The sequence below is a fragment of the Neltuma alba genome, unplaced genomic scaffold (genome assembly GCF_004799145.2).
Source record: "Neltuma alba isolate B1F8T4 unplaced genomic scaffold, ASM479914v2 tig00012922_pilon, whole genome shotgun sequence".
Taxonomy (NCBI): Eukaryota; Viridiplantae; Streptophyta; class Magnoliopsida; order Fabales; family Fabaceae; genus Neltuma; species Neltuma alba.
The window spans coordinates 254447-281652 of NW_021637289.1; the positions used below are offsets into that span (position 1 = coordinate 254447).

Genomic DNA, 27206 nt, shown 5'->3' on the forward strand with positions numbered 1-27206 from the left:
CCACCTTATCCCTCTTCTGCCTTTTTTAACCTTTTCTTTTCCACCTTGGTGCCTTTGGGGATTGGCGCCATTATATATAAACGGACCAGTGAATGCCCTCACCCTGCTATCGTCAAAAAGGATTAGATTATATTAGGAAGAAAACAAGAGTCCACCTTAAAAATTTTTTACAGGTAAATATGTGAAGTAACTTATTTTATCCCCAAACACCCCCTCCAATGGCTGACCTCAGGTTAGATGAAAAATGGAGAGAAGTGTGGTGTGAGAATGATGCGTTGGGGGAGTTAAGTTGAAGTGTATTTAGAAATTCGTAAAAAAAAAAAAAAAGGAAAAGAAATGATGGGTAAGAAAGTAAGTTAGTGAGGTGCAGCCCAATCTTGGTGAAAGTTCTACTTGGGTACAAGCTTGGCATCTTTAGGAAGTAAAGTGTTTCAGGTTAATGCTTTTCTGAGGAGAATATTGTCCCTGAATAAAACTGAATATACGACAACCATGAATATGACGAAACACGATGCTTTGCTCATTTTGTCACTAAAAAATTCAGAACTGAGAACTCTGCGCGTAATTGCGAAGTGAATTCTCAGAGGCAACAATAATGGTGAGAAATAGAAACCCAGTATTCGCACTCTCATTATGTTTCTTTTTTCCCCAAAAAAAAAAACTGTTGCAACATCAATTTTTTTAATAAAATACTGTTTCAAATTCAGCAGTGCGTTCCTTGGTTGCGCTTAAGAAATAAAAATTCACAAATAATGTATTATGCCACCATTAGCACTGGAAGGAGGAGAATAGGATTTTTCAATAAAGTATGCAAAATAAAACATCAGGATATATATTGTTTGTGTCTGCCATCGTGGAATTTGATGTTTCTGAAAAGGAATCAATCTCAGTGTGAGGATTATATAACACCCAAGACTGCAACGAGCCTAATTAAACCGTTTTATTATAACCTTGAAATGCTAGGGACCTTTGAACAGGACAAAGAGATTAGTTATCACGATTCATTAACGACTCCAATTACTGCAGTCACAAAAATAATAATATATCACCATCGAGAAGAGAATAAAAATTATCTTATATACTACCTCCGGTCCTAATTATAAGACCTAGTTGACTAATTTGAGGAGATTAATGAAGTAAGTTAAGTTAGTTATTTGTAATAAATAAGTGTTGTCATTCCTAAAATATTCTTGATAATTACGTGTATTGGCTAAAACTATCACGATTAGAATGATTATTTTGGCAAAAAATACATAAATATGAAAGACAAAATGGATTGGGGTCTTATAATTAGGACCAAACAAAAAGTCAAACGGGGTCTTATATTAAGAACCGGAGTCCGTAGGTAATATAATGTTATTTTGCTCGCAGGCTTTTCATTATAAAAATACAAAAAATAAATTTGTGTAAAAAGACCATCCATAGGGACAGGCGAGCGTTTCCTATCTTATATGGCCAGGCCCAATGGACTAAAGTGGGGCCCATAGTTTTAGCTCATCTTCTTGCGAAGTCCGTTTTAGCCCATAGTCAAACTCCGATTTTCCAATTCGGTGCCTGGAAAACGCAAAGCGACTTTAATGGATCAAACCCAAAATGAATTTTGATGGAGTCCAACCAGTCTCACAGATGAATAGCAATGAGCTTCTGCTTCTTCTTCGTTCGATCTGGTTCCGAGATCGATACTGACGAGTTGGATCAATACCTACTTCTTATGCGATGGAAATTTTATACGTACGTGGTTCAATCGAAATATATTTAAATTTCTTCAGATTTAACGTGACATCCAAAACTCAGTTGACACGTTAACAAGATAATGAATAAAAAAAGTTAAATATCAGCCTTCAATACATCACGCCGAATCTAAAAGAATAATAGCACTGATTATAAATCAGAAATTGTTATATTATCCATGCCTTGTTGCTTCTTGTAATATAAGTGCAGTATCGTAACTTATTAAAAAATATCGAAGCCCACGTCACTGCGCTCTCTTTCTGTTTATTTTTAAAATCATAAACAAAATTACTGATAACCGTGAAATAATCACTGGCCGGGAAAAAATAGATGGGACGAAAAAACTAAAATTGATGATAACCCATTATTTCAGTGTGTTAACATATGTCAACAAATATTTTTCATATATTATACAGCACAGAAAAATATATTTTACATCACTAGGTAAAATTCAATAGTCACGTCAGCATATCAAAGCGAATATGGTCTAACATACGAGTGTTTAATCAGTATAAAAAAAATATTTTAATTAATATAAAACTTATTTTATAATCTAAATTACATTATAAAATAGTCTTACAATTGGAGGTGGAAGGTTACTTTAAATTGGCATCAAGATCCAACCATCAAAGCTGAAAAAAAATATCGCAACATCAATAGTAAAAATAATACTCTTCTGGTCCTTAATATAGAACCCAATTATTGACTTGGTTTTGGTCTTAAATATAAGAACCATTTCTCATATTTATCAATTTTCTCTCAATTACCCCTATGGATACTCTCTCAACTATAATCAGGTAGAAGAGGAAGAGGGGGTATTAAGAAAAATGATTATGATATTTTAGGAAAAAGTGTCACATTTCTTATAATTAACTAACTTACCTAACTTTCTTAATCTAATTAAATTAGTTAAATAGATTATATATTAAGGACGGAAGGAGTGATATTTTATACAACCCATGGAATCTTAAATTGTGGTTGCTTTCCGGCGGATAAAGAAAATTGATTTTGCTTAGGCTGACCCATAATCCTTTTCCCTTATCTCCTCATAACTCACAAGTGACGCACCCATCCCAAAAGGCCCCCCAACCAACGCGGAAACCAGAGATACAGACAATATTTGGCATTTGCCGACCTGCCCATCCCATCTTACTCAGCTTCCATGTCGGTAACTTGTCCCGCAATTCTTTCTATTCTTCTCCTCCGCAGCCCACGCCAAAATTTGCCAAACCGAAGGTGAATATCCGATCCCCGGATTGAAAAGGGGGGGCAAAAAAGTCCCTAATCCTTTTTTTGGGAAAGACAGCGTTGAAAATTTAATTAAACATTCATTCCATAACACTTTTTTTTTGCCTGACATTTTATAAGACTTTTTTCAATGAGCATTAAAAATTTTTTCATGATAAAAGTAGCGAGAGAGAATATCAATTAATATGATATTAAAATTTAGTGTGGTTATAAAAGCAATATTGAAAATTATTTAAATTTCATGACAAATTTAATATTATTAATTATTTTAATTGGTATATCTAAATTAGTGAAAGACTTCATATTATGAATGGAAGAGAGTACTGCATGATAAATTATTATGTGTTTTGTCAAATTCTTCCCGACAGTATATTGCATGATATACAGTGCCTTCTGGGCCTTCGATAAAATTAGCTAGAATGATGCAAATAAGAGCAAATCTATTGCATATCTTTATTTACTTCTGTTTAACACATCCAAAAACCGTCAAAATTAATATCAATATAGATGTATCCATCATGTCGAATGAAAAAAAGCATATATACATATATATGTAAAATTCACAAGAAATTACATTATTTGTAAATTTTTAATGATGTGATTTATTTTAAATTTTGCATCATGCATGGAATTTAGGGGATATTATTTCGACCTTGTGCATGCATAACTTTAGAGATTTGATAAAATTGTATTCTATTCTAATTTTTTCTCATTTCATAATTTGATTCCATTTCAGGCAAGAAATGAATAATTGCTTTTACTGTGGAATGTCCGAGAATATCCCCGCTTTCATTTTCCAACAGTCGAGGGCATTGACGTCATTTGAGCCAGTCTGACTAAAATAGACACCTGTCCAAGATGCACAGCGAGTTCGAGTCTTTGAGCTGCGGGCACTCCAGAGCCCACATGGATAGTGGTAATAAATACACCCTCCCAGCATCGCCTCCCACGCCAACAAACTCCCTCCTCCTATCATGATAGCTCCATCTTCAGAGGCCTCTCAGTAACGAGAGAAATATTCTTGCAGAACTCACCATATAGTATTACCAAAAACACAAAATACTCAGAAGGTTAAAAAAAAAAAGTCAAGAGATGAGAACGAGCAACAACTTGATTGGTCTAGTAAACTTCTTGACGTTCTTGCTGTCGATCCCAATCTTAGGAGGCGGGATATGGCTGAGCAGCAGAGCCAACAACACGGACTGCCTCAAGTTCCTGCAGTGGCCGCTCATCGTCATCGGAGTCTGCATAATGGTGGTGTCTCTGGCGGGATTCGCCGGCGCGTGCTACCGCAACACCTTCCTCATGCGGCTGTACCTGGTGGCGATGTTCTTCGTGATAGCGGCGCTGGTAGGGTTCATAATATTCGCGTACGTGGTGACGGATAAGGGTTCGGGTCGGGTGGTGATGAACCGGGCGTACTTGGAGTATCACCTGGAGGACTACTCGGGTTGGCTGGCGGAGAGAGTGTCGAGTGACAGTTACTGGGGGAAGATAAGCTCTTGTATTAGGGACTCCCACGCGTGCGCTAGGATGGGCAGAACCTTTGGCGGTGTTCCTGAGTCTGCTGATATGTTCTCCCACCGGCGACTCTCTCCTGTTCAGGTACGCCTAAATGATTCCGATTTCGGTCTTGCTATTTTTTTTCCCCCCTCTGTCTACTTTCTCTCCCACATAAAAAGCTTGTTCATTGAATAACTTAATTAATTAGGATCACATGATCGAGTCCATTAAATTCTTTTTCTTTTTCTTTTTTGGCCTTTATTGACCTGATCGATCCCAGTATTTCATCAAGCCTTTGCTTACTTGCTGGGGGTTATGTTTTGGTAACAAGTTTAGGAGAAGTCGAATTGAATTAGTGTGGAGGAAGCTTGTGTTGTGAGTTTCAGCATTGGGCCCTCACTTTGATCCCTTTTGTCTTATAAGGACTTTTATAGAAATCACATCGAAAAATTGTACAGAGGGGATAGCGACGTGAGATATATGTAATAGTTTTTTTTTTCCAATTTTTAGCTGAAGAGATATATGTAATAGTTGAAGCTTGAAAATTTGGAGGTTTTTTTCCCTTTTAAATTGAAAAAAGAGTAAAAATAATATGAATATTATTCCTTTCCTGTGGGGGTGTAGACGTAGGATGAAGTTGAAGGAGAGAATAGATTAATTAAATAGGGGTGGTGGGCTAACCGGGTTGGGTAAGGAAGGGGTTAATTCCTCACGGTATGACTGTTGAGAGAAGTATCAATATTTAATGTCTGAGAGAGTATTTTAAATAGAATTGTTTTCATTAGGGAAAAAAAAATAGGGGCGGTTGGTTGGAGATCTGAGGCTCTGAGCATAAGGAAGCTTGAGGTCGGTGGCATGTGAGGGGGGTGATCGGTTTTAGGCATATTGACTGGTGAAGCTCCGAAAGTTATGGGCTCGTCAACCAATCAGAGGCAAGCCACGTTAACTAACGTAGAAAACGAAATACTAAAATATTACTCCTTCCGGTCCTAATTACAAAGGCAGAAAAAGTTGCGTATGGGCATGGCTGTTGTTTACGTTTTGAGACTTTGAGCAAACTTTTGCCGACATAAGCTAGCTAGCAATATATAGCAAGCACAAGTATAAACATTTTTATATGCGGGGACTCTTTTAGAAGATCGTAAAATGAAAATATACTTAGAGTTTGATTTCACTTTTTTATTTAAAAAATTAATTTATCCATTTTTATATGTAGTTTAGTACCTAGAGTATAAAAGTAAGTATATATTTAAAAAGTAAGAAATTAGTTTTCATAAACTTTAAAATATATGTGTGATTCATTAAAAAATATAAAAGATTGAGACGATGTCAAGAGAAATCTCAGGTGAGAAGGAAAAATTAAAAAACATCAACTTTGGGGTAGCCGCGGGTGTTGCGAACCTTCATTTTTCATGAACTTGTTCTATTCTATATTTACGGACTTTCCATTCAGTTTCATATTTTTACCTATGGGTTACCATCAATATATATTATAAAATGCTATAAAAAATTATATTTTCCAAATTACACCGTCCAAGTTATATTTTAAACACTGTATATTAAAGTATAAATTAGTATATATTTGGATTAGCAGTGGCAAAAATGACTTTTTTTCCATATGACATTTTGCAAATGTGAGTTGGAGTAAAAATCAGTTAGTGTAAATATTAATTTATATTTGGATTGATATTTATAAAAATTTTAAACTTAGTTTAGATGGATAATGAAAAAGTAAATTTACATATAAGACTCAGTTAATTAATATAAAAAAGATTAAGTATATGCATAGATATTTTAAAGAGATCATGTTACCTTTTTTAATTTGTTCAAATTAGTCTATTGAGGTTTTATATTAAGGAACGAAGATAATATATCACTTTGATAAAGTTTAGAAAAATAATAAATTAAATTAATTAAATTTTATCAGTTAATTTTTTTAATCACTTAAATACCGTTATTTTTCTTCTTATTTTTATTATCTTCTCTCTCCGCGTCGCCCCACCTTACCAACGGTAAAAGCTAAAAATTTTAGCTTCCCAGCGCATCTGAGGGTGTGTTTGGATTAGCGGTGGAGAAGTAACTTTTTTTCCAATCTGACTTTTACAGAAGTCAGATTGGATAAAAGCAGCTTCTTTGAGCTTATTGTATAAGTCCGTTTCAATCACAGAAGTCAGATTGCAAAAATGTGATTCCAAACACATCCCAAATAAAAAAAGCTCCTTTTACCAGTAGAGAAGTCAGTTTGAAGCTCCAGATGTGATTCCAAACACACCCTGACTTTGTTCGTAAAAGTTGATTGGGCTAAAGGTCCACCCAAACAACCCACAATCTTTAAGCCACCCTCAAACCAGCGTTTCACACTTACCAATATGCATTTCATCATGAAAACGCCAATCCAACACACACTTAGTTGCATTTATAGGTCTCCTTTTTGCATATGAGCAAACATAATATTATGTAAACTAGTGGGTGATATATGTGCTCTCTGCTTTTTCTCCTTACCGCATGATCATCTTCTTAGATGGGTGGGATGCTCTTTTTATCCTTTGTTTGTTATGATTTATGAACATGGACAGATAGATTCATCAGAAAACAGATGGATAAAAGAATAATAGTACTTTATGTTCATGTCCCTTTTGCCTTCCGGCTGATTTTTCTGTCTTCTTAATTTATATTACAGAACTTATCATACTACTGATATATAATAATAATAATTTAATATTAAAAATGGGTAGTGATTTGTGATTGAAAACGAGTTTTCCCATTATCAATGGGTCAGTGATTGAAGAAGTAATGGGTCAGTGATTGAAGAAGCCCATTGGCATGTATGATTTGTTTTTTGCGGCACAAGGTAGGCGTTGTGTCTCACTCAGCTCTCGTATTTCAGAAAGGACAAAGAAAAAACGTGTTTTGCTTCAATTGGTAGATGAAAACAACAGCAAAGTAATTGTCCCTTAGTTCCTACTTTCAACGATAACATAACTGCCTCTAGTCTTTTCTTCTTTGTCCTTTTCTCTAAAACGCAGCTCGAACTTATCGTAGCACACCATCTGATCTTATCTTTTCTGGTGGAAGGTGAGAGGATGATAATTTTTCCTCCCCCTGAATCGAAGCTTAGGATTGGGTTTAATTTAAAGATAAATATACCGTGTGATGACGTGTTGATGATATTTGTGTTGCTTTTTTTTTTTTGGAGGTTGAGCATAAGAACTTTGGATATCCTGGAAGGAATTTAATCGTTCTTTCAGCTTCTATGATGCAGATATAATATGTCATGCAATAATATTTAAGATTTTAATCATGCGTGTCGGATGAGATGATGAAAGATGCCATAAAAATGACACAAATGATGTTTTATGAGAACTAACAGGAAAAAAAAAAAACACTCTGACCTAGGACTTTCATGTATTGGGAATCTATTTAAATCAGTGATATGACCTCATGCTATATCTAACATGATTTTTCAAGCGACGCGAAACATTTCGAACATCATATTATTAGTATACTAAGCATAAATATCTTTGGCATGCCACTTACTATTTAAAATAACAGAACCGCTATGTGATAATATCTTTCTTTTTGACATGAGTAGTCTACCTTTCCTCATATTACATGCTACAAAATAATTAATCCGAACATGTTACTCACTCTGACACCCCCCCCCCAAAAAATAAATCATTCAAACGGGGCACAAACATGAAGAAACAGGTTCATAATTTTTATTTATTTACGAGACAAAAAATATTCGGGGTTCTACTCCCAAGAAACTTGTGTTCAACAAACAATTCTTATAAGCTAGACTTGTTTGTGTTCATTGAAGTGACAAATATATTGTCCTGTTTTTGCATGATTGAAGTCTGGATGCTGCAAGCCCCCAACAGACTGTGGATTTGTGTACCAAAACGAAACGTATTGGAGCCAAGCAACCGGAGTGGCTGTGCCCGACCAGGATTGCACCAGGTGGAGCAATGACCAAGAGCAACTATGCTATGCTTGCGATTCTTGCAAAGCTGGCGTGCTTGCCAGCATCAAGAAGAGCTGGAGAAAAGTCTCTGTGATCAACATTGTCGTTATGATCATCCTTGTTATCTTCTATATAATTGCCTATGCTGCTTTTAGAAACGACCGCAGGATCGATAACGATGAACCCTCCGGTGAAGCCAGGATGACTAAGGCACAACCCAGCAGAATCAGTTTTTAGCTCCGTGGAATCGGAAGCCAAAATTTTCAAAGGCCATAATATGTTTATTAGATGGTTGTATTGTTTTGTTTCAAATGTCCTTGTAACATTCTGAATCTATTTTCAGTTTTTTTTTTGGGGGAAAAACAGGCTGGATGTGTTTGTTATATCCTACATGACTTACACAAGGAAGGAAAGTTCGTGCAGGAAAAGCTTTTCTTTAGCCGGAAAGTACTGATCATTTATGCATTTTGTGGGTCGAAGTATGAACTAGTTATAACTTCTTTCGGAGGTGTTATGGGTGTTTTGGACCTTCAACTCGAACCCAGTTAATGTATGTGGCCCAATGATATGGGCCTCCAGTTCTTGTTTGGCTCCCAGTCAGGTCCAATGTTATGAACAATGCAAATATGCAATACAGTTTAGGACTAAGTGAATAGCGTCCTTCATGCATGTACTGGTGGCGTAGACGTTCTGATTTCTGTACTGATGCAGCTCAGAATGATGAAATGAAGTAATACTCTGTTTATAGCTTCAGATTCCTCTTCATCTTCTTCTCCTTCACAGAGATCCAGGTGCGAACAAATCTTGCAGAAGAAAAGGCTGAATTGAGTATTTGGCATAAGAGAGAGACAATAGAAAAGGTTGAAGGTTTAAGTAGTTTGCAGAAATCTCATCCACTTCATATGATAAGCAACTTCTATTAGAAATCAAACAGGTCATGCCTGTGAATGATCACATAGGGTAAGGATTACATGGAATGGCTCCTGTTTGTTTCGATCACTAGTGACAGTAGTCAGTGAAAACACATGCTGATGAACCTGCAAGCTCTCAAGAATAATCTACCACGTATATTTGTTGTGATTGGTACGCTCAAATCTTAATCCAAATTCTAGAAACAACGGTTCTTCAGTGTCTAACATATTAAAAGGGGTAATTTAGATACCTTGCCCTGAATTTAAATACTCGTTAATTTCGTTGGGCATGAACTGCAGAACTCTTGAAAGAAAGCTAGATTCTTACATTTACTGATAAGAGAAAGTAGAACCAAACATCTTAACAAATTAGTCCAAATTCTCATCATTAGATTTTCTTCCTGCCACACGTGGCACCCTTTCTCTATGGAATTTGTGGGGATTAGGATAGAGGACTGTGCGAGACAGTGTGTTAACTTTGACTCCCAACCGCCCCCCCCCCAAAAAAAAAAACAAGACTATTTGAATCCCACCAAGGCCACGTCACAGTTATCTATCTATCTATATTTCAATTGAAAGATATCATTATCTTTTTCTATTTTAATTATAAGATCTTATTTGTAACTTACAAACGAGGTTTTATAATTAGAATCGAAATAGAAATAAGATTTTATAAATAGAACCGGAGATAGTATTTTGCTATACTGGTTTAATCTGCAGCATTGTTTTGCAGATTGATGGGTTGGCTGGTTAAGTCGACAGACATCATAGATGAGCTAAACAAGTCTAAGCGGTCTGAGTACGGAACTGGCTAGAGTGAAAGGACCTCTCCTTGCTGTGAGTTGTCGCCGTGACCGTGTGGGCCCTATCTAATACTTGAGAAGCATGGTGAAAGAATTATGAACGAATATGGAAGCAAAGTGTCGGCCAAAAAAAGAAAAAAGAGAATCTGGAGGCAAAGCGCTAAACTCTCAGAGGAATAACAAAACGAATTAAGTAAACAAAGTGTCTCCTTACAAGCGGATGTGGATCCATCACACTGATCAAACCACGGTAATTTTCTCTTATCCTTTACTTTCCTGTTTTGCACAACAAATCATTTACCCAACTTAGCGAGGCCTGCATCAATATTCAGTACTCAATTACTATTATTCAATTCAACTTAGAGTTGATCATGACCGGAGAATCTTTCCCCTGCGGTCTTCTTCTTCCCTTCCACAGCCTACACATGTTACAAATCTCAGTGCCCTGTGAAGCGGGGTTTAAATTTCTGTTCCTGATTCATCAAGGACCAGCCTCAGAAGGAGTTGAGGAATCTGCATTCATTACGTGGACTAGGTACAAAAACATCTTTTTTCATATCGTTGGACTTTGCTAAACGGCGATGCAAAGAGAGTGGGATGACCGTAGTTCGTTAATAATTATGAGCTTACAACGACACATGTTGTGATAATAGCAGCACACGACCATTCGACATTGTTTCTATTTTCCTTGGGCAGGTCATAATTATCCCACTGCGGACCCCTCCACGCTAAAGTTCCTCTTTAGACTTGTAAACACCTTGCACCATCCTTTTGTGTTCAGATGTGACACTGTCTCTAAAGATGAAGGACATCTTTTATAACTATATACACACATATACAGACACACACACACGCTCGCACACTAACCAAGACCTTCTTTTAATGGTGAAGCGACCTTTTGAAAGGATCAATAATGAACGTGCGAAGTAGTGGAGCAAAAGAAGGAAAGAGATTATCCATGTTCCATACACAAGTTCTTCTGTAAATACCTTTTATAGGTCACGTTATATCATCAATATGAACGTGTATTTTAAGAGGCGAGAAAAACATTAAGGAGAAGCTGGGTTTAGTGGGAGTGAACCGTAAAGTGAGTTGGCTAGTGGTTCTCTAATTTCTTTGCTTTCGTTAAGGTCCACGCGCTAAAGACTCTTTGAAGGTGCTAAATTGATAATGGGAAAGAAAAATATTGCTGCTAAATAACAAAGGTCCAACTACTTCCACCGCTTAGTTGAAATTCCCCCCTTTTCTTTAGCCGTAGAAAGCTTTGTCACCTTAGAGATAAGCTAGCTACGGCTCAAAATCAAACTAACAATACATATTTTAATTCTATGTGCCCAACATATACCTTTCAAATTAAGTTTTTTTTTCAAAAGAAAAATCTAAAACAGCATATTGTTGTATCTACATACACTTCTAGACATTTGAAAGGTCGGAATCCATAATGGCAGCTTCCCTAATTTCTCACTTCATGTGTCCAACGAGCTGACCGGCTCTTCACCAACCTTGCCCCCACTCTGTGCCCTATTGCCTCTCTGCCTCTACCTCTCACAGATACTTCCATTCTGCAAACAGACACATTGCTTCTTTCTCAGAAGCTGCACTTTCGTTAACTTTTATGTGCTGTATACTTCATATCCTTTTGTTTTCATCAAACTACTCTCTCTGAATGGCCTAATACACCATTATTTTGTTCCAATAATGACACCAAAGCGACGTAAGAAAATTGAAGACTTCAATGTCAACATCGTATTGGCCTCCGTTCTTTTAATAAAAACAGACCTGATACTGATAATGAAGTGATCTCTCAGGATTCTTTCACTTAGTTCCTTTTTTTTGGAAAAAAAAAAAAAAGAGATGAACTTTCATCTTTAACTCGAATCGAAGTAGGTGGCGGGTAAGAGAGAGTAGAAAGATAGCATTGTCGCAGTGGTGGTAGCAATACTATAAACAAATTAATCGCACGATTCCAATTAGTATTAGCCACTTGTCATGGCCGAAAACGGTCGTAACGTTTTAGTTTTAGTGTGGACCCCTTCGATGTGGGCATGGATATTCACACACCCAATACACCAGGCACAAGAACTATAAAAAGAATTATTGCGCGGTCCTAATTTAATTATTAAAAAATTTCACAATAAGTGAGTAACATGCAATGACAAGTTTTGATATTGAAAAAGGACAAGTAATCCATACTACTGACTTGTTATAACTTTTTTTAATACTCGTTTGATCCTTAATATAAGACCTATTTAACTAATTTGATTAGATTAAGAAAATTATGTAAGGTAGTTAATTATAAAAAATATAATATGTTTTTTCTAAAACATCATAATCATCTTTTTTAATATCTTTCCTCCTTCACTTACTTGATTATAGTTAAGGAGGCGTTATAAGGATAATTCAGGAAAAATTAATAAATATAAGAAGTAAGTCTTATATTTAAGAACAAAATTAACTTAATAATTAGGTCATATATTAAGGACCGGAAGAGTAATTAGATTACTCATATGAAATCATATTCTAATTCTCCCAACTACAAACTCCAAGCGCGGCAAACATGGATAAGGATACCATGTCAGCTTCACATAGCTTGTGTGAAGCAGAGTAGCAAGGTGAAAAAGTTTGTGTTTAAAACGTAATTTGCTGATTTGACATCGCGGCAAATAAAAAATTTGCATAGATGACTCAGCTGAACCAAAGGTTCTCCCATAGGAGATGGCATATTTATCTTTGCTCTGTGCTGTGTTTGGAAGCTTATTTACTATATGCTTTTATATATTATATCGAACATGTCAGTATGGCCGGTACTCATATTTTAAAAACAAGTAAATTAATTAAATTATGCGACTTTCGTTCTTGCCTCGTTCCCGCCGTACGTTAAAGGAACAAATTAAATTTTGCTTTTTGCATGATTAAGCCTTTTAATTTAAACATGACGGAAGGAGATGAGATGAAGTCAAATTAGATTAACACTTGAACTACTACTAATAAATAATGAAATAATTGAAGTGAGGAATAAGCAGTTGTTGAAAAATCCGGACAAGCATGACACATTGATAGGCAGGACAATTGTTGGGCCGAGTCCAAGATTTTCGGAATGAGAGGGACATGTTCCTCATCTAATTCAGGGCAAACTTGAATACTTTAAATATCATGTCCTGAATTTGATACTTAAGGTAGTGTGTATGGAAAAAAATATTGTTAGGAGGAGTCTTCACTACGACGTATGACAGTACTTCTAGAAATTAGTCTCTTATCGTTTGAGTGGGAAGATATTATGGGCAATGAAAAAAAAATTTCAGGGCAAACTACCAGCAAAATTTCAAGATTAATTACCTCCACAGAGGGCAGAGAATTAATTACCGGTAAGGACTGTCATATATGCATATAGCACCCATTGCTATCAAATTATATTTAAATATTTTCAAACTCAGTAAAAAATAATAATTCAAACCCTCAATTTTACTCCAAGAAAATGAGTCCCTACCATTTAACCGCACCGCGATGTTGTTCTGTATTTCATTTGGCTAGCATATTCAGTGGGGCATCTTACAATACGCAGGAAATTAATTTGATAAAATTGCACATAAAAAGTTCATAAAAAAGGAAAAAATAAATATGCCGAGAGAAGAGAGAAACAATACGGAATGAGTAAAGTAGGTGAGTATTGTACATTATTTCTTTTTCTTTTTTTTGGGCCGACGAGTTTTATTCATTATTACATCAAAGTCCCAAGTTGGGCGGTTGATAACTGTATATAAATAATGCAATTATAAAAAAATATATTTTATACTAGTAATAAGAGCGAATATGATGACATATTTGAACATTAAAAACACATTATAATGACTATTATTGATAAGATATACATTTATATATATGATACTCCTCCGGTCCTTAATATAGGACCCAATTCTTGAGTTGGTTTTGGTCTTAAATATAAGACCCATTTCTCATATTTATCATTTTTCTCTAAATTACCCCTATGGATACTCCCTCAACTATAATCAAGTAGAAGAGGGAGAGAAGGTATTAAAAAAGATGATTATAGTATTTTAGAAAAAATGTGTCACTTTTCTTATAATTAACTAACTTACCTAACTTCCTTAATCTAATCAAATTAGTTAAATGAGTCTTATATTAAGGATTGAAGGAGTATATGACATTGAGACAAAAAGAAATAAATGGGGGAGGCGAAAGGAAAACGGTGAGAAAAGAGGATGGTCAAATTTCAACGGAGAAGGGGGGTTTCAATTTCATACAAGGAGCCAAAAGGCATCACAATCCAGAGCACCTAACGGAGGAGAAGTGGGAAAACAAGCGCAGCCACGTTAGATAACGAATTTCAACAGTGACGTCACTTTTCCTAGTGATGACGGGCCTTCTTCTTCCCTTCTCCTATAAAACCCCTCTCTCTCCCTCCCAAACAAACCCCACTCCCTTCCTCCACCACACACACACACTCAGAGCCAAACACAAGAAAACAAATCCACTTATTAAGCGTGCGAGAGAAACATGGAGTCCAGCGATCCAATCCCAAACACCCCAAGTCCTACTTCCTCCGTCCCTCTCTCTAACTCTCCTTCGTCCTCATCTTCCCCTCCAAATATCACTCCGCAAGTCGTCGTAAGCCCTTGTGCTGCTTGTAAGATTTTAAGGCGCAGATGTGCAGAAAAATGCGTTCTCGCCCCTTATTTCCCTCCTTCTGAGCCTGCTAAGTTCACCATTGCTCACAGAGTCTTCGGTGCCAGCAACATCATCAAGTTCTTGCAGGTAATTAAAAAGCATTATATTATCATTTCTTCTTCTTCTTCTTCTTCTTCATCATTTTCTATCTCTACCGTTTGAGGTTTTTGCGGCTCATATTCAATCTTTGGGAAGCTATAATTGGTTCGGGCGAAGCATATTCGTGAACCGGTTTCAGACGTAGAACCGTGCTCATGAGGACAAAATGTAGGCCGTGGGACTAGTCTAGGAGTGCCCAATTTTTAATGTCTCTTCCGAATCTTTGATAGAAACGGCACAGTGTGCACACAGTCAATTTATATGGAGCCAATAATAGCATTCAAACTTGGAAAAGTAAAACCCATTTGGACGAAAAAATGTATGAAGCCCCATGCTTGAGGTCATAATAATACGTAACTGCGTTTTCAAAGGCCTACTTTTAACGAATACCTAATGTGGGCCTCCCAATTGCCTCTTAGCTAGAGCCACACCAAAAAAGAAACTGTATATAAAACTCCAAGTCGTCACTTTACAACTATTCAATTCTGTGGTCCTTTAAATAAAACTACTCATTAACTAATAAACCAAATACTTTCAGGAACTTCCAGAATCGCAGCGAGCTGATGCGGTGAGCAGTATGGTGTACGAGGCAGGTGCAAGAATAAGAGACCCGGTTTATGGCTGTGCAGGTGCGATTTGTCAGCTTCAGAAACAAGTGAACGAGCTTCAAGCTCAATTGGCGAAGGCACAAGCAGAGCTAGTGAACATGCAGTTACAGCAAGCCAATCTGGTGGCTCTTCTCTGCATGGAAATGGCCCAAACTACTCAAACTGATCAGACTCATCATCAAACGTCTCCTACAAGTACTCCTCAGGAATATTCTTCACCGCCATCATCATCCTTCGAAGATACGAACTTCATTACTTCAAGCAACCTCAACTTCTTCGCGGAAAGCTCTGGCCTTAACTCTTTGTGGGAGCAGCCACTTTGGATATGACCCATTTACATTGATTGATTAATTAATTAATTAACTAGTGTTGTACCATGGGGAGAGAGATTGGAAAATTATTCTTCCCATAACTTTTCTCCAAAGGAGACAAGGTTTGAAGGGATGAATTTATTAGAACTACTAATAAAAGCAGCTTGGTAGCTAGGATTTATGGAGTATTAAGGAAAATGTGTAGTCGGCTGCGGGCCTCCCATCGCCAATAGATATGTTAGAATTATATGTGCTTTTTACTCCATGTAATCTCTCTTCAGCAATGTTAGAGGAAAAAAGCGTACTCGTCGTCCATTTATGCTATTTAAGATTTTAGCATATTGATTATTTATATGTTGGAATTTCTTTTTTTTTTAATTCTCTAATATACATTTAGTTTACTTTTAGAAATTAATGTTGATATTCGGACCTTCAAAGTTAATAAACGCGAGGAATATGATAAAAAAATTAAACCAAGTAATTATGTTCCTTAAGGGCATGTTTGGGAGGGTTTAAAAAATTCTCTATACGCACGTTTCACGTAAATCGAGATAAAATGCTTCTCATATACTTGTATTGTATTCTGTAAATCAGTATTGAAAAGCTACTTATAAACTATTTCGAATGGGTCCTAAAAAGTGACTGATAAACCGAAATAATATTACAAAAGATAATGGCTAAAAAGGAAGGGAAGGATTCGTACTTAAATCTAGTAATATGTTAATAGGAATTTGATTATGATTGTTTAAATCTTGAACAACTTTTTGGTGACCTAATATAGGAACAATAATTCAAAGAAATTGATGTGGTTGATGAAGATGCTTAATTCCTTGTCAAAGTAGCTTTTGACTCATCGCTTGGCTTTGGATTCGTTATGGCTGGCTCTTGCGGAAATCTCCCATTTGTAGATGTTGGACCAATCAAAGGCCAACACATGGCCACATCCTGATGGACGACTCAATAACAAAGAAGTACATATAAATGCTTCACTGCTTCATTTATATACTTAATCACTACTTGCCTCTTTATCAACTTCCAAAAGTCAAATTCAATATGATAAGAACGAACTGTACTCATGCCATTTTTTTTTCATGCCCCGTCATATTAATTATACACAAGTTATAGGAGTAACATTATCCCCCGCTGTATCAATTGAAATAAAATATTATCTTTTCCCGCTTTGTAAAGAAAGTCGAAGGAAATTTATTCCCCAACGAACACTTCAATTATTTATTGAGATTGATTTAGGAATTTTTTCTTCTTTTTTGTGCGATGAGTAGAAACTATTCCTTTTGAGAGCGGGGTGAGAAAATGTTAGAGATCGAATTCCAGCCAGTTGCTTTTATCTATATGAGTCATATTAACTTAAGCTGATGATTTACATGGTACTCCTTTCGGTTCTAAATATAAAACCTATTTTATAGTGTAATTTACACACAAAAAATATGTCTTATATTTAGGACCGGAAGGAATATTTTGAAAACTAAATTTTTGCGGCATTATTATAAATATTAAATATCAGTAAAGTTAGAAAATAAGATAAAAAAAAGAGACCGCGCTTGGCTAGTTTATGTACTCCCATGGAGGTTGAAATTATCAATAGCGAAATTTTCTTAAGTAAATAATGCCAAGTTAATTCGGTGAAATTAAAATCAATGATCTAATCAGGTTAGGATATAATTTTAATAAGAAATTATGTTTTAAGATTTATATAATAAATAAACTTATATGTATACATCAACGTACGCGCCCTAGCTATAGCTATATCCAAGGATACATTTCAATGCTTACATATATAGCACACATATATATATATATATATATATGTTGTACCGAAATTGACGTGCATGATAATTACCTGTAAAAATAATCTATATTATTTTCTCGTTTAGATAATAATATGATACGTTTTTTAATTGGTTGCGAGAAATCAACCTTTTTTTTGCGTGGCCAAAACTGTGAGAAATCAACCCTCACAGAGCACGTGCCTGAGGAGGGATAATCAAACACCGTTATGGTAATGATGGCTTACGTGTCTCCCAAAAACGCGTTTGTTAGGCTGGGCAATTCGAGAATTTCAAATCACGTGTCCTCCACGTGAGCTGGTGAGCTCATAATCCTAGAGCCGAAGGAGGCAAACCCAAAACCACAAAAGATAATGTCACACTTGCCGGCAACTCATTTGTGAGGCCAGAAAATATCTTTCCTCACTTGCCCAACGCACACTTGCCCTTTTCTTTTCCTTTTGATAATCATGGGGTAAAGGAAACTTCTTCGCTTTTTATTGACTCAAAGTGTATCTACCCTTTGACATAATAATCCATCCCCATATATTCACCACAATCAATTATTTCTCTGATCTATTTTATTTATAAATCACTTCTAATATATATCACAAACTAAAAAAATTTAAAATTCATTAACTCTAATTTAAAATTCAACAATTTTTTAATTTTATACCTGTTTAATATGTATTATAGTTTATGTAAACAAAGTCAACACAATAATAAATGAAGGATAAAATTATATATCCATATAAAAAATTTTCTCTCAATACTCTATAAATAGAACAAAAAATGTCTTTTTCTTATCTATCTTATAAATAGAACCAGAAGAGTACTTTATAATTTTCTCAACAATATTATTACTTCCCCCTTTTTCCCCTTTTCTCCTTAAAAGCACCAACAAATTCCCTTTGCGCGTCATTTAAAGGTTTTGCTTAGTATAAAGGCAACATCCAATTAAAGGCAACGAATTTTGCTTAGGATACAGCTGATCCTTTAATTATCATTTTATCCCCGCCGGAGAGGTCAAAATGTATTATAATAAAAGACATTTGATCTATTAACATTGAAAGGTCGAACTCTTCTTCCCAAAATTGCTCAAGTTATTAAATGGGAATTTCTGAAGTTAAGGATTGATCTATATCACTTGTGTGTGTGTCTATATATATATATATATATGGAAGCCATATATAAATAGAGAGAGAGAGAGGGAGAGGGGATGCTTAATTAATTTTTAAAATTTTTTTAGCAAATAGATTGATTAAAGTTGGCTTAATTAATTTCCTAGTTCCTCACGAACGTACATAATTTGACTCGTTTCGTGGAGGAGTACTCCCTTGGATCTTATATATGTGTAGAATAGCATGTCCCTATTAATATGCATGTTATCTGAAATTTTTAATATAGTTTTTTATTTTTACCCCATTAATTATTAGTTTATTTTTTGAACCAAAGGCAAGCCTCCATTACATTGTTGATGCCACCTCCTGGGTATGTTTGGATTGGTATTGAAAAAATCTGACTTTTAGCTCAACTGACTTTTGTAATTGAAGTTAGAGTAAAAGTCAGTTAGAGTATAATTGGATATATGTTTTTAAAAGGTCAGTTGAAAGTTGTTTGAATGATTAATAGAAAAGTTAGTTTAGTTGTAAAATGACTGAAAAGGACATAGACTTTATTAAATAATAGTGTTTGAAATTTTATGTTTTTAATGTGATAGTAATTTAAAAAATACGTAAAATTATTGTGATAAAATATAAATAGTTTATTTGTGAAATTATAAAATAAAAATATTTGTTACAAAGAAAAATTTGAAAACACACTGTAGATAATTAATTAAATATACATAATAGACAAACATGAATATAAATTAAAATTTATTTGGCCTAAATAAAAGCTCATTATGATAACAAAGAAGATGAGATAGAGGGAAAAATGTGAGGGTAAATCTGAGATACTCATTTTTAATAATCACTGTTTGAAACTGTAGTTTAAAAAGTCAGATTTTTCTTTGTTGAGTCCAACTGAGGTTGAAAGCCAGAAGTTGGTTAGAAAAGTTGACCCAGCCAAACAATAGCTTTTGTCCAACTCAGTTTGCAATCTCAATTTCATAGATTCCAAGATACCTTTGCAGTTTCTAACTACAATCTAAACATGTCCTTAACTACTCCATGTTTCTATATTTGTTCATTATTGACCTCTCTCTAGTCTCTATAAATAAGAGTATTTTAAAAGATTACATTTTTTTTTACATATTTATTACCTTTAATCAATTTCAACTAATTTTTTTTATTTGCGTAGTTCGATTATTTATACCTCAGGAAAAAAAAATTAGAAAGGAGCAGTGTTTTAACAGTTAATATGAGGCGGCAGAGATATCAGCATGTGGCTGGCATAGTCTGAGTGGAATTCCCTCGAGAGTGATAGCTAACTTGGCTTCTTCTTCAACAGCTACACCATGATTAATTATTTCCTTCTTCCTGTTAATTACCACAACAAACGATCAGTACACTGTGATTTTCCATATATATAGTAAAAAGGCAACACAAGTTTAATTTCTTGGAAACACATTTGTTGAGAGAGGTGAAAATCCTTTGTGTTCCGAGCTTCGAAAGAGAAAACCCTCAGTCAATTTTTTTTTTTTTTAAAACGGCTAAAGCTTTATACATATAGGCAGCTGCAAGCATCTTATATTGTTGTTTCATAAAGCACCATGCGAAGTTTTGTTCTTCTTCACTTTTGAGAGGGCCAGCAGTATAATCGGTCCCTCCCTGCTAGTACTCTTTCGGCTTCACACTCTATGATCATATTTATCAGTCATCGTTCAGGAACCTACTATAATTTGATTCACATGTCTCCACTGTTAAAATGTATTTCAATTGCTTGTGCTTGTATCATATTAATATTATGGTTCCATTTGAGATGTTAGGGAGTGACGTCTAGCTATTCTATATGTGGATCTTGTATTATAATAATTTCCTTCGCATACACATACACCCATTTATGTCCTTTGCAATCTCATCTTAACTTTTAAAATAAATCAATTCTTACATATTAAAAGCATTTAATCAAAATCTTCTGTCCATAGAAAGTTTAATGAAAAGTGTTACTGGACGATGCTTTTTTATCCCAATAATTCAAAAGCAAATAAGAGTTGCTAATAAGATCTCAAATATATATAAGCTAACATCAAAAGAAAATAAATTTTATGTAAAATTTTGGTGGGCAGGTCAATGATCGAGCTAGCTTGTACTGTGTGGCGGGTATGGATCAATCCACATCACTAGTGGCATTAGGTTGAAGCTTTGTCCCAGAGGTCATTCATCCATATAAAGCAATAAAAAAGGAAGGAAAACCATGTGCTCGAAACAAACGAATTAAGACGATACGACGGATCAGGTTATCAAGCGGGATCCTTCTACACTGCAAAATTAAAGGAACATGGAATCAAAGCATCCCACACCAAAGAGTTGGTGTATGTAGTGGGAAAAAGTGGGAAATCAGACGCTGCTTTTGAAATTTTATATGTCTCTCTTCTGAAAATTAAAGGTTGTCTCAGATAATGAAAGTGATCCATCCATAGACCTCCAACACTGACCTTTTTCCTTCTCTTTTCTGTGCCATAGCTTTTTATTGTTTGAAAAGTCGTTAGTTTTGGACCAGCATACTCTCATGTCTAAATTATCTATGCGCACTTTCTGTATTACTAATGCGCAGTCATTTGTGGCTTTTATATATATTACCTCTTCTTTTTAATATAAACACTAGTTTGACTTTTAATTTAGTCATAAATATAAGACTCTAATTTCTTTTATCTCTCATATTATCTATTTTTTCCCAAAATGATCCTTGTAGTATTGTACAAGATTAATTTGTAGTTCTAACTAATATATGATTAGTAAAAGTATTCTGGGAAATTCAACTCATATTTATTACAAATGATTAACTTAACAAACTTTCTTAATATATTCAAATCAGTCAATTAGTTCGTATATTAAGGATCAAAATTAGCATATACTATCTGATCCTTAATATAAGAGCTTATTTGACTTTCATTTTGATTATAAATATATATAAGATCCCAATTCACTTTGTCTCTCATATTTATCTATTTTTTTTAGATTGTCCTTATAATAATGATAATTCTAGTTAATATATAGTAAGGATACTTATTTATTATAAATAATTAATTTAACTAGTTTTTTTAATCTTCTCAAATCAATCAACTAACTTTTGTATTTAGGATCGGAGTTAGTATAAACTTTTAAAGTGAAACCGACATCAACGCACGAATCGCTGACCACCTGGCCAAGTGTACAGCAATTCTCGCGACTGATAATATTCATCTTTTAACTTGTCTGCTTCATTATAGTTGTGAAATATACCTCTCCGAACAAATTAATGAAATTAATTGCTCGGAATTTTTCATCACTCTAATACTTGTTTAAGTCTTGCCGCCAAATTGTTAACCTACATAATGCAGCTTTGAATTAAAAGTTTAAACATGGAATTGCCACTGTCCACTGGCATGCCTAGATAGCTTTATTTGAGCACACGAACCGCCATCCCCGTGTTTGTGTTCATTTTACTATTACAGAAGATTGTTTTCGGAAGATAGCTTCCAAGTTTCAAACATGCCGGTTTGAATTCTTCCCCCCATGAAAAGCTCGGCATTTACACTACTGTATATATCCATGTTTACATTTGTTATTTTTCTTTCGCTTTTCTCTTGCGAAAACCCAGTTGCATAATTAATTTGATTAGTTTCGAGATTCCAACGTACTCTCATTCTCTCTAGCGCAGCTCTGTGAACATTCGTTAATGGAAATTCGATGACAGTTAATTGTAAATTAACGCATTTTCAGCCATCTCTTTTGTTGAACTAATATATGATCGATAACAACAACTTTACTAATTAATTAAGAAGCACTTGAAAATTTCAAAGTTGAGAAACTAGTTAAGGTAATTGTATTATTCAAGTCCGTCGGCTCTGCGCATTTTGAACATATGAATATAATATATTATAATTAGGATCGAGGACTCTGCATTCAAATATAAGTAATTTCAATATTTTCTCGACATCATATTGCAGACAGAGCCTCTAGTCAATGCTGTAACATTGTATTGATTATATAAATATGACCAGGAAAAACAAGCTGGCCTATCTGTTTTCATTTTTCTTTATTAGCTTCCTAGCAATGCATGCTATATTATTATACAAGTAAAGAATTGTCTCATAATCAAGCTAACTGCTGATATCATTTTTATATATGCAATAAAACGCGCCTGTGAAATAAGATTCTTGTAGGAAAATTTTTACCAAAGAAAAAAAATATGAGAGAATTATCAAGAGGTCCTAATAAAAAATTTAATTACCAAAAAATTCTAACAACAAGTAATCAGCTTGAACATGTTGTCATTCTCTATTCTAGAACTTGTCATTGCTTACTCTTCACTTATTAATAAAATTTAAGATAATTAAGTTATTTTCTTGGGACCTAATTGTAATTTTCTCAAAAAAAGATTCTTATAAGAAATTTATTCAACAATATATATGAGCTATGCCAAAAATTATTTTTCACACATATATGCTACTTCTTATCAGTCAGATACTTTTGCTATATTAAACTTGTCTCGCTAACGTCTTAACTAATAATTTAGAAAAAAAACTTGGTTTTGCTGTAATCTTTTCTTAAAGAAAGGAATCTTATTCTTCAATTCCGTATTAATCTCGCGCATTTGCAATTGGCCGAGTCAAAGGCAGTTTTAAATCCACCCCGCTTTTTTTTTTTTGGGGGGGGGGCAATAAAAGGCAGTGGAACGGTATAATAAACTTTGTTAAGTAATTAAAATTCACAAGTCTTAAAAGACAGTTTTAAGTCAGAGTCCGTGGAATCTGTTTTCTGGGAGTCAATAGAGTCCGTGGAATTAAATGCTCATGTTTGAATTTAAGGCTAGGATGTGTTACTGCCTCAAATTCCGCACGACGCGAATGTTAGCAGACATGTTTGGCTTCGAGCATACCGAATCCCGCTGATATTTTCTGTACGGGATTTGGAATAGTCAGAGGAGTCAACAAGTCTCGGCGAAGCAGGCAAGTGTATATCTTCATTTTCTAATTCCATTTTTGATATAAACGTAATTAACTATCTTAAGTAATTGAAAATTCACACGTTTTGAATTTGAGCACCAAACAGTCCAGCACTTAGAAGTGGCGCACACCTGAATTGGCAACTTCAACTGCTCATAAGTTCTTCCCTTCCCTCCTTATTTTCTATATATGCCATAATTTTATTTGTCCTTTTAGTTGAATAAAATGAAGAGAACGTTAATTTCTTGCCATCCATTTTTTATATTGTTTTCGCCCCCTCTTCTTAAAGGTTCTAGAAACGGTACGAATTTGATTTGGACTTATCTTCTGTAAATTTCGTAGCAGGATTACAGGATTGTATATATTTATTTGTTTGAGAATTTAAAAAAAAAGAAGAAGAAAAATAAAAGGAAAGTATAAAAAAAAAAAGAAGGAAAATGAGGGGAATGAGAATGACTAGCTGGATGTGTGGACCATAATGTTCTTGTTTTTTTTTTTTTGGGGTGATATCAAGACGGAAGTCAAAACGGGAAAGCAAATTTAACATGTTTAGTACTAAAACTAAGGAAAAGTCACATGTGTGTCTCAAATAAAAAAAGCTAATTACTGACAAATCGTAACCACTTGTAAACATAATGAGACTGAATAGATAATTAATTTTTATTTACGATTTGATTGTAGTTTTTCTTAAAACTAACCCTTTCTAATGATGGTTTACCACGGCGGCCAGTATTTAAATTTGTTTTGATTATGATATTCAAATGAGTTGAATTTATTTCACATTCTTCAATATTTTTATTTATCCACTAAAATCATCACCTTTCCCCCAAAAAATTGTTCCCCGGCTGTCGGTGCCACCCAACCAACGCATGGAAAGCGAAAACGTCGTGTTTTTCTCAAATATTCACATATTGCAACTTTTTAAAAATATACCCGTAACTCGATCAGCCATTTGTTCACTAATTCGTGGCGTTGTTTATATCCAAGTATTATTGTAGCATTTATAAAAAAAACGTGTTATTGTAGCAGAGCCGACAAAAAAAAACCACCACTGTCGCAACACTCAAAAAATATTTCAAGTGAAAGATGAAAGGAGGAAAAACCGAAAACTTCAGTTTGGACGTGGGAAGGCCTGTAAGTACAAGCGTTTTGCCTCTGTGGGTAGCCCGGGCTTGAGCATTTTATTTCAGCGACCAGTTCGCTTTTCTGGTTTGCCATGTAAACTGTTTAAAATGGTTTGGGCCGATCGGCCGATCGTTGTTATTGGGAACATGTTGGACTAAAGATTTGGTATTTGGATTTGTATCCTCAACTTTTTAAATACTACAAAAACCATTCGAAGTCTGAATTGGGAAGATGGCAAAAAAAAAAAAACCCAGTGAAATAAAAAAAGTTATTGTCAAAATCATGTTATTGTTGTTAAAATCCATGCTAATATTGTCATGGGTCCTTATTTTCAATTTTTTTTTATTCCAATGGTCTTTTTTTTACCATATTCCCTTCTTAATTTCTGATTTCTCCCCATAAGGTTTTAACTATGCTCACGGTGGATTGTTACAAACAGATTGAATCGGTATTGGGATCACGCATACATATAGAGTAAGCCTCATGGGCCATGGCCCATGGCCCATAGAAGGGGAGAAACATCGAATCTCATGTGCGACTCACATCCTGACTCAGCTCTTCGGCCTTCATGGGAAATTTTGGTTGCATAATCAATGCATGACGGGGAAAATATACAGTTACGTCGTATGAACGAAAGCTTTCATGTCACTGGGAATTAGGTTTAACAGGAGAAACTAATTCCTCACAATATGACAAACTAAGGTTTGAATTTCTGCTAGAAGAGGTGCTTATATTTAGTGTTTGATAGTGTCTCAAATAGGATTATTTTTAATAGGAGGATACCTATACTTTAGTGAGAAAAAAAAAGAAAGCTTTCATATCCCGAGAAGAGAAGGAAAAAAATAGGCGCATTAATTAAAAAAAAATCAGATAATAAATTAATTTTAGTTGTTTATTTTAACTTAAAAATCTGGATTAGTTTTAACCTTAATATTATGCAAAAACAAAGTATAGTTGTTAAATGTTTATAATTTTAGAGAAAATCACTTTTAATTATAATATTATTCTTTTACAACAATACATTTGGAATGAAATTAAATTTGTTATTTCTGTGGATAAATGAAATCATTTTCTTAAAATTTTTGTGTGCAATAATATCGAACCAAATACAGTGCCATTTCTCCTGTTCTTAATATAGGACCTAATTATTAAGTTAATTTTGGTCATAAATATAAGACCTATTTCTCACTTTTATTAATTTTTCTTAAATTACCATTATCGATACTTCTTTAACCATAATCAAGTAAATGAGGGAGGGAAAATATTAAGAAAGATGATTATGGTGTTTTAGAAAAAATATTTCATATTTTTTATAATTAATTAACTTATATAATTTTTTTAATCTAATTAAATTAATTAAATAAGTTTTATATTAAAAATCATGTGAGTATTTTTTTTGTAATAACAAACTGACGAGTCTAGCAGTAAACATGGGCCGCGTTTGCTATTTTGGTGAGAAACATGGGCTGCCATTTAAAAGACAAGTGAGTTTTCGCACACCCGTTTTAATATTCTTCAAAATTTATTAAATATGAATTATTCATATCTCATTTATCTGATTCAGATTTAATTTTTTTATTTTTAGTTACTCAAAATAATTATTTTAATATGTATAGAATCTAAAATAGAAATAATCTCTTAACTATTATTCTTTTAAAAAATATTTTTTATTTAAAAATATTTATAATCTTAGAGGACAAGTGAGTTTTTCCCACACTCATGCCCACACCTGAATCAGTTTCAATACTTGTTATTTTAATAAGCATTATATTTTTTTTGACCAGATTAATAAGCATTATAAATTCATCAAATTTAAATTATTCATATCTCGTTTAGATGGTTTAAGTTTAATTTTTTATTTTTATTTATTCAAAATAATTATTTTAATATGTATAAAATTTGAAATATAGATAATTTTTTAACTATCATTCTTTCAAAAAATATTTTTTATTTAAAAATAATTAATTAAAAAATTTTAAATTTAAACTGTTCTCCACTTTTCATCTCTGTCTAATATCCAACTGACACGTGGCCAACTGTCAGCGCCCTTCTTCCCAACCGTCCTCGCTGGCCCTCACAGCTCTCAAGTGTTCCTTGAAAATGGAAGATAAAATTATAAAGTTTTTTAGCTTTCTTTCTTTTACGAGTGGGAGATCGTTTTATTAGAAGGAAGAAAAACAAAAGTGACATTCATGGCCGACGACAATTACAGCGTTACGAGGCTTCCGGTGGGCCACTTCACTTTTTTGCTTGCTCCACGTCCCCACCCAAACCTCCAAAAGGCACTCTCATTTTCTCACCCACCTCTTTTTTGATACGATTCTCACCAGTCACCCGCCTCT

At 34.3% G+C, this 27206-nt stretch overlaps 2 protein-coding genes and 1 long non-coding RNA gene across 3 annotated transcripts; 2 read left to right on the forward strand and 1 right to left on the reverse strand.

Annotated features, from left to right (window-relative positions):
- Positions 1-201: 201 nt before the first annotated feature.
- LOC114732673 (uncharacterized) lies at positions 202-14662 on the reverse strand. The gene is made up of 3 exons (XR_003739012.1): positions 14598-14662; positions 402-404; positions 202-213 (listed from the first exon to the last, which is right to left on the reverse strand). It is a non-coding gene; the product is annotated as an uncharacterized LOC114732673 (long non-coding RNA).
- Positions 3910-8854, forward strand: LOC114732670 (tetraspanin-3-like). Its single transcript, XM_028920009.1, has 2 exons — positions 3910-4584; positions 8339-8854. Exons 1-2 carry the CDS (start codon positions 4072-4074, stop codon positions 8681-8683), a joined length of 858 nt encoding a protein of 285 aa, XP_028775842.1. The 5' UTR covers positions 3910-4071; the 3' UTR covers positions 8684-8854.
- LOC114732672 (LOB domain-containing protein 1-like) lies at positions 14602-16193 on the forward strand. Its single transcript, XM_028920010.1, has 2 exons — positions 14602-14933; positions 15484-16193. Exons 1-2 carry the CDS (start codon positions 14676-14678, stop codon positions 15880-15882), a joined length of 657 nt encoding a protein of 218 aa, XP_028775843.1. The 5' UTR covers positions 14602-14675; the 3' UTR covers positions 15883-16193.
- Positions 16194-27206: the final 11013 nt, after the last annotated feature.

Coding starts and splice junctions, on each gene's coding strand:
- LOC114732670 (XM_028920009.1), top strand. CDS start 4,072: ATGAGAACGAGCAACAACTTGATTGGTCTAGTAAACTTCTTGACGTTC. Junction 4,585..8,338: donor GGCGACTCTCTCCTGTTCAG/GTACGCCTAAAT, acceptor GCATGATTGAAG/TCTGGATGCTGCAAGCCCCC.
- LOC114732672 (XM_028920010.1), top strand. CDS start 14,676: ATGGAGTCCAGCGATCCAATCCCAAACACCCCAAGTCCTACTTCCTCC. Junction 14,934..15,483: donor ACATCATCAAGTTCTTGCAG/GTAATTAAAAAG, acceptor AAATACTTTCAG/GAACTTCCAGAATCGCAGCG.